At 41.5% G+C, this 8,915-nt stretch overlaps 1 protein-coding gene across 1 annotated transcript; it reads right to left on the bottom strand.

The window, feature by feature from the left end:
- Positions 1–1,602: 1,602 nt before the first annotated feature.
- LOC124273444 (metalloreductase STEAP4-like) lies at positions 1,603–6,702 on the bottom strand. The gene is made up of 2 exons (XM_046708710.1): positions 6,539–6,702; positions 1,603–3,487 (listed from the first exon to the last, which is right to left on the bottom strand). Exons 1-2 carry the CDS (start codon positions 6,554–6,556, stop codon positions 2,063–2,065), a joined length of 1,443 nt encoding a protein of 480 aa, XP_046564666.1. The 5' UTR covers positions 6,557–6,702; the 3' UTR covers positions 1,603–2,062.
- Positions 6,703–8,915: the final 2,213 nt, after the last annotated feature.

Below are 8,915 nucleotides of genomic sequence, written 5' to 3'. Positions count from 1 at the left end.
GCACTCAGCAGTATTCCTGCTACACCGCACTCAGCACTATTCCTAGTACAGAATGATAACCATCGCAAAGCATACGGCTATACCGCACTCAGCACTCAGCAGTATTCCTGCTACACCGCACTCAGCGGTATTCCTGCTACACCGCACTCAGCAGTATTCCTGCTACACCGCACTCAGCAGTATTCCTGCTACACCGCACTCAGCGGTATTCCTGCTACACCGCACTCAGCAGTATTCCTGCTACACCGCACTCAGCGGTATTCCTGCTACACCGCACTCAGCAGTATTCCTGCTACACCCCACTCAGCAGTATTCCTGCTACACCGCACTCAGCAGTATTCCTGCTACACCGCACTCAGCAGTATTCCTGCCACACCGCACTCAGCAGTATTCCTGCTATACCGCACTCAGCAGTATTCCTGCTACACCGCACTCAGCACTATTCCTGCTACACCGCACTCAGCACTATTCCTAGTACAGAATGATAACCATCGCAAAGCACACGCGCGTGATAACCTATATATATGTACTGTGCCGAAAATAAAGTGGAATTTTGTTTTGAGGCGAAACTACTGGACCATACACCAATGAAATCTATTGAATCCTGTAACAAGGCATAACGGAACAAATGAACTCCAAATCACAACATTGTAGAATCATGAAGCACGTGACCTCGGCGAGGAGATGGGTCTTATGCCACATTTACCATTGTCCCCCAGACTCGGTTGTAAAAGGACATGTATTCTTAGAACTACATTGATCATATAACAACGTATGGTATGGATTTACAGCTTCTCTAATATTTACAAGTGGCTTCCAATCAATCCTATAATGTTTATCCTTTTCATTGTATAGACATTCTGTACATCCATTGTATAAACATACCACTTATCTCTTTGAACTGCAAATCTCAATCAAAGCCTAGAGGCCCATGAAGATCCAGGCCAAAACTGATCTTCAGTAACCCATGCTTGTAGTAAGAGGCGACTAATGAGATCGGGTGGTTAGGCTCGCTGACTTGGTGGACACATGTCATTGTATATCCCAATTGCATAGATCAATGCTCATGATGTTGATCACTTGATTGTCTGGTCCAGGCTCGCTTATTTACACACAGCAGACTGGCATGTTGCCGAGTGTGGCTTCAAACAACAAAGAAAAAAACCCAAAGTATTTCTGCTCCGGAATATTATATCACAACCAACTCATAGATACTTTACACGATGGTTTATTTCCGACTGTATACATGAGTTACATACAGACTGATTGGGATGAAACAACGGCGCTATCTAAGAAACTAACTATTAGAATTAAACAGCAAGACGCCTGGATGACATAATAATTTACAGAGCAATGTCTAGCACAGTCTACAAACTCGTCTAATTTTAAACATACATTGTAATGAGTGAAATGTTGTAACACCACTGTCAGCAATACATGGGTTTACTAAGATGATTTTAAACTAGCGTAATCTGGAAGAGGCACAAAGGGCATTGAAATCATCAGCACACCCAAATTCCATACGATCGTTCCCGGACTCTGCAACTCTTACTGCACTGGTTTACAGGTGGTAAATTTGAATCCGGAATCACCAGGACACATCAACAAAGATAATACATCAAACATCAGCAAAGATAATACATCACACATCAGCAAATATAATACATCACACAGCAGCAAAGATAATACATCACACATCAACAAAGATAATACATCACACAGCAGCAAAGATAATACATCACACAGCAATAATACATCACACAGCAGCAAAGATAATACATCACACAGCAGCAAAGTCTAGTGTTCCTCATAGCTAACGTAACCAAACTGCCCACTGGCTGGGCCCAAACGTCGATTATATATGAGTACAATGTGTGAAAATCACTGGCCTTTGTAATATAGCTGAGCTACTTCGAAAAGATCAAATGTTTGTCTTTGATTCGAGTCCACTTCCAACAAACAGGACAGGGGGGACTATGGGACAAGCCTACTTTATCACACACTCTTCAGTTTGGTTGCGGAGCGGGCGAGTGGTGTGCTTCTTACGTCATTAGCCATCCTCTCAATGTTCTTCATCTCTTGTTCCTGTATCGGTGAGTATTCTTTGTGTACCTCGTTCCCAGCCTTTGCGTATTTTGGAAACATATTTATCTACACACGGTAGAAGGAGTATCAGTTTCATAATGACAACGGAAATTGGAAGTATTAAACACAGGAAGCTGATGATTGTGAAGGATTCTGGAAATCCTGTCTCTATCCAACGGGGAAGACCCATGATCAGCACGTGCCCTGCTGAAACAAACAACAGTGTGAACCCCAGCGAGGACTGGACGAACCGCCACTCCCGCCAGTTCAAAGAATCGCTGACTGATGGCAACGTGGTGGTTGCTAGGAGACAGAGCAGGACGAAGGCTACGATACCGGCAAGACAAGCGGCCTCTCCCTTCCATATCATCACCGTCTTCATCGGAAGGTGAAGGTCGTTGGTATGATTCGCGGGTATTGTAATGGCGGTTGAATGAAACCACGAGCTGAAGTTTGCCGGTGTAATCAGTACCACTGACATGAGGACATGGGGTAATATCAAGATGAAACAAAGGACGCCAAGCTGTTTTCTTGACTTCAACCAAGCATCCAGCCATCTTGGAAACGGTTTGTGTTTTGTTCCATACCGTATCTGCATGAAAGCGGCGAAACATCCGGGCATGTAGGTCAAGGCCATTACTGTAATGGCCGTCGCACTAACGGGCTTGTTGAGAACTTTCAAGAACAGTTGATGATAACTGTATGTGTGTCTTATAAAACACAGATATATTGCGTAGAGAAACCAAATACCGAATATGATACACGTGAACAGCACTGGTATTTTCCATTGAGGGAATAGACGTGTGGCGTACGCCTCAATTCTCTGTGATGACGTCAACCTGCCAAGGTCAACCGGCACAAAGCCCATCTCACGTGCAAGGTTACTCACTCTGTCTCGTGCACTGACATCATTGCTGGCAACGAATATATTTCTACTTCCACCGGCAATGTCGTTTTCCATGATATAGGCTGAAGTGGTGTTGAATGCCTTGACCACGGTTGCTGTTGGTAGCAAAGACTGAAGGAACTCGGCGTTAGATGTCTTGTTTGAAGGGCTATCTCTGTTTGACACATCGATTACTATTATGTCGGTAAAGATGTCTGTCAGAGGTGCCAGTGTTTCCTGGAAGTGCTCTGCGTGAACAGCCACAAAGACCACCTCACACAGTCTCACACATTCTGTAACTGTGGTGAGCTGAATGTCACGGAGACATTCGTCATATTCTGACAATTTCCGCCTCGCTGGTTTTCTACTGCCGATGATGACGTCATAGCCAGAGAGGACCAACCGTTTAGCTAGAGATCTGCCGAAGGTGCCTGTTCCGACGATGCCAATTCTCCTGAAAGTTCGTGGTTCCATCTCAATCCTTTTGTCTTTGACGCTGTCGTTATCTGGGATGCTCTGGAAAAGGAAATTAAAGATATCAATTGTTTTACATGGCCATGTAATCCGTGTATTGTTTGTGCAGTCACAAGAAGTTTGATTACAGAGTTGTTTGGTTCATTTGTTGTCGTTTGTCAGGATAGAATAGAGGGATTGAATGTTACGGAACCTGTTACCATCGTTACTGGTTTGTTTGTTTGGTATTTATCGCCGCCCATAGCAATTATATTGTCCAGCCATTGGTGGAGGTCCGTAAATAATCTGAGTCTGAACCAGACAATGTAGTGAACAATATCATGAGCATCGGTCTGCAAATTTGGAAGTGGTTGAGAATTTAAGCGCCATTGATATATGTTGAATATTTGTTTGGAGCATTTGATTGTTGTCATAGTAGTGGTTTCATTATTCGACTGTGTGTGGTTGTTGTTGACTATTTGTTATTGAAGTTGTAGTGATGTTACAGTAATGGGGCCGTATTTATCAAACAACTTAAAAAAACTTGAGTCATTATATAAGTTTTCTCGTTTTTTTACTTAAGCTTTGTGGTTAAACTTAAGTCATATTATCAACAGACTTAGACTTAAGTTTTGTCTCATTTTTTGACTTAACTAATAAGACTCACCTTGCTAGGCTTAAATCAACCTGTTTTGACTGAAGTTATGTGAGACAAAATGGCTGCTACACGTATTCCAAGAGTATTTAATGAAAGAAGAGAAGCCCCTTTGTGAATACCAGCTACAGTTTTTGACTTGGCTAAGTCAGTCTTTTTTAGAAACTTAAGTTTTATCTTAAGTCAAAACTTAGTTGTTTGATAAATACGGCCCCTGGAGTGTGTGTTGTGATATAGTGTCGTCGTTCCATGACTAATCGTGTTTGGACAAGACATTCAGTGAATGGCACCATGAACATAGTTTTTCTTGTATTTTTGCTGTTTATATAGCAATATCCCAGCTATATGGCGGCGGTCTGTAAGTAATCGATTTTGGACCAGACAATCCAGTGATCAATAAAATCGACCAACGCAATCGGATACATAACATGTACTTTTATCAAGCAAGGAATCCAACCTAAATCAATCTCGTCGATCGCCCTTACCTAAAGCATTCTTTGCTGAAGAACGATAAGCTACATCTCCCCGGGGACTTGATTGTTCTTATTTTGGAATAGGCTCTTCCGTACTGTGTGTATGTATTTGGCTTTGGGCATTTGGCAGATTAAGTACTTAGCATGGTGTAATTTGTGCTAACTAGTCGAATATTGAATACGTGAACCGTGAATTTTCAGGTGCTGCTTCATGCCCATCACCCCCACCACCCCATCTCATCCGCCCCCTCCCTTTCACTTCCATCACCATAACTTGCTTGATAACCGTTTTAGCATGTACACCGCAGCGTGCTTGTCAAAAAAGAGTTTGGTTGATCCATAGAGAATCTCACCCAAGTGTCTTCTGATATCAATTATATCAACACGAGTTGATAAAGTTACAAAGTTGCCGAGGATATTTTTACTTTTATCAACGAGTGTTGATATATTTGATATCAGAAGACACGAGGGTGAGATTCTATTTATCATCCAAAATCACTCTTCATTAATTTTCAATTAAAAATGTACATCTCTGAACATGGTACTGCCATTAGACTTGCAGTGCAGCGATGTCATAGCATTGTGACGTCATCAAGTACATGACGTCATAGCATTGTCAGGGCATTGTACAAAATCTACTGTCAAAACGATATCTCCTAGGAGATATCGTTTGATCTCACACAAGCGATATCTCCTGTGGAACACAATTTTGGATGATAAACATATATCATCCACTGGATAAATTGCTAGTGTGAGGAGGTATCGTTTTGACAGTAGATTGTGTACAATGCCCTGACGTCATCAATTACATGACTTACAATGTTATGATAAATAGTACATAGGCAAGCCTCGGATATTTGTAACTTTATCAACTCGTGTTGATATAATTGATATCAGTACACTCTCTATATATCTTCCTCACTCCTCATGTTGTAGTGTTCAAATCGTCCTAACTCCTCATGTTGTAGTGTTCAATGCTTGGACGTAAGCTTACTTTGTTGATGTAGGGTTATCTTCAACCTGTCAAGTAAAGTTATCAGATGCTCAATTATCTTCACCAACCTTCGCAAGACCGCTTGTCATAACACATTAGCTGTTTATCAATAACAAGCTACTCTTATCAGTCTCACGCAGGATCTGAAAATCTGTTTGCTGGCAGTCTGTCCCTGATAGCAATGTTCGTTGGGGCAACATTGGCCAACGTAGGCCCAATGATGGCCAATGTTGGTCCACCATTGGCCCAACGGACATTGCTATCTGGGGTTAAGATACAGGAGGGTAGGATCTTGTTCTAGATAGTGTACTGTCACACACAGAAGTGGTTTGTTCAAACCTGAACGCTGGGTGTGCTTTACACTGAAGTAAATGTATAACATTCTCTGCAGACTATACTGAGAAATACGGTTTGGGTTGGAAGTCCATAATGTCCGTATTGACGATATGTTAATTACATAAATTGAAAATATTAAGGCCTCGCCCACTATTTGCTAAATGATGCCTGACTATTTTTTCCTGATTAACTGTCAATAAATCAGCCAGACTTTTGCATGCTACTATGTCCCAGATACCATGTTTTTAGGTTTTTTGGGTTTTTTTATTTTAAAGATTAAAAAAACATTCTAAGGTGTTGTTTCTAAGGTGTTGTCATACTTAATATATTGAAATGAATTGGCATTAATTCTTGAAAAATATGTTGCCATAGATGCATTATACAAAATAGTCTTCGCATGTGAGGAATTATGCTTATCGTGATATGTACACTGTTTCATATGCTTGTTTTCAACACATGCAAATAAAAGTCAATTCTTGATTGAGTTGTCAACGAACGCAATGATCGTTGTCCTGCTTTATAAAGTTACTTGTGGAGCCCATTTTAGGTGTTCCCCACCGAGATGTTGCTGCAATATTGCTAAAAGCAGCGTAAAGCTAAACCCAACCACCCTAAAGTTACCGTTAGCATGGCATTTGATGGAACTGAAATCCTACCTGGACACAGAAAGTCATTTCCGTTACAGCACAATCCCTCGTGGCGCGCGTGATATGAGCTGTGCAGCGCCTTTCCCTCGTGCAACACGTGTCACTTCGACTCCTCGTGCAGAATGAGGACGAATGTGTTCAAAACGATTCCCACGTGGAGCATGTGATGTCAGGTCCACCTCTGTTTTTTTCCTCGTGCACAACCTGATGTCAGTTTCAACACTAATCTCACGTGCAGTACGCTGTGAAATTCACCGCGGCCTCCTCGAACACAATAACGTGCGTGTTTCTTCGCGCTTGTCACGGTTGGAACTGCAACCAGTTGAGTCAACACGGAGAAGACCCCCGCCCCTGATTCAGATGCCTTATCTCTTATTTGCTGCTTATCTGATACAGGATGGGAAGTTTGAAATACAATACGCGACCACTATTAAGAAAGACCATCTTTGTGAGATTTGAGTGTCAGGAACTCTCATCCATCAACACAGAGGCCTCGTTTCTGATAAGCGGCATATTCTAGTCAGATAAAAATGGCAACTACTGAAATTGTCCGTTACCACACTGGTACCTTGTTTCAATCTGCAAACCTTCATGTGAAGGAGGTTACAACCACCTTCACATGTTTTTAGTTTGTTGATAAAGCATAATATTATGTTTCAAACATTTCTCAGGTCAATCAGTTCCTGCATGGTGCGGGCTTTTAAAAGCTGAAGAAGCAATGACCGTACTTCCTTCGTCCCGAAGTCTTTCTAGCAGTCCCCGAATCGCCCTAAGAGACCGTTCATAATTTATGGCTTTTGTGTGTGTGTGTGTGTGTGTGTACGTAAACATTATTAAAATATTATGCTTAAAAATTATGGGAAGGGGGGGTAATTGATTGTGTACATGCCATGCAGGGGGGTCACTTACTTACGTACATACATTTTAGGGGGGGGGGGGCGTCATTCACATTGTACATGCTTCTCCATAAAAATCATCATCAACCCCCTAGCAATAAATTATGAACGGTCCCTAAATAAGGCAAAATCTAGATTTCCTCCGTTTCAGAATCTCCAAGATCCCTGGGACCCGTGAAGAATTGGTCTTCAGCAACCCATGGTTGCCACAAAAGGAGACTATGCTTGTCGTAAGAGGCGACTAACGGGATCGGGTGGTCAGGCTCGCTGACTTGGTTATTCCACGCTTGTGTTGGCGCCTAATCATGCTTTGTCTTGGTTAGTCCACTCTTGTGTTGGCGCTTAATCATGCTTTGACTTGGTTAGTCCACTCTTGTGTTGGCGCTTAATCATGCTTTGACTTGGTTAGTCCATTCTTGTGTTGGCGCCTAATCATGCTTTGACTTGGTTAGTCCACTCTTGTGTTGGCGCCTAATCATGTTCTAACTTCTGTTGGCTTGTTGTCTACTTAACTAATCGCCTAACTGTTGGCAATGCTTTATCTTGGTTATTCCGCTCATGCTTCGGTGCCTAATCATGCTCTAACTTGTGTGGGTGTGTTGTCTAATTAACTAACCTCCTAATCATGCTTTAACTTGTGATGGTTTGTTGTCTAATTAACAAAACGCCTAATCATGCTGTAACTTGTGTTGGTTTGTTGTCTAATTAACAAAACGCCTAATCATGCTCTAACTTGTGTTGGTTTGTTGTCTAATTAACAAAACGCCTAATCATGCTCTAACTTGTGTTGGTTTGTTGTCTAATTAACAAAACGCCTAATCATGCTGTAACTTGTGTTGGTTTGTTGTCTAAGTAACAAAACGCCTAATCATACTTTAACTTTTGTTGGTTTGTTGTCTAATTAACAAAACGCCTAATCATGCTGTAACTTGTGATGGTTTGTTGTCTAATTAACTAATCGCCTAATCATGCTTTAACTTTTGTTGGTTTGTTGTCTTCAACTAAACTTTAATTAATTAAAATCAAGGGCATCGACCTGGGATACATTAACACGCTCGTAGTTACACATGTGCACACACTCATACACAGAGGGTGTATTAAATGTAACACATGTTATAGTCAACCCAACAAAAAGTACTAAATTTGTATTTTACTGAGAAAGTGTAATTCCTAATATAACGTGTTACATTTCACCAGGGCGGTGTGGTAGCCTTACCCCGAAAATTCGGGTTCGATTCCCCACATTGGTACAATGTGTGAAGCCTATTTCAGGTGTCACTCACCGTGATATTGCTGGAATATTGCCAAAAGCGGCGTACAACTGAACTCACTCACACAGTTTTCAGCTTGGCTCAGACTGTTACAACTCCTTCTCGAGTGAAGCCAAGCACAGCCAAATAAATCACAATTTAGTTCCCTGTTAAAAAAAATATCAAATTTTCTTCCACAATCTTCATGGTTTGATCTGAAATGATATAAAATATTTGAGC

This window comes from Haliotis rubra, unplaced genomic scaffold (assembly GCF_003918875.1).
Source record: "Haliotis rubra isolate DU_JTF1 unplaced genomic scaffold, ASM391887v1 Scf1800, whole genome shotgun sequence".
Lineage (NCBI taxonomy): Eukaryota > Metazoa > Mollusca > Gastropoda > Lepetellida > Haliotidae > Haliotis > Haliotis rubra.
This window is presented reverse-complemented; position numbering and strand designations above follow the sequence as displayed.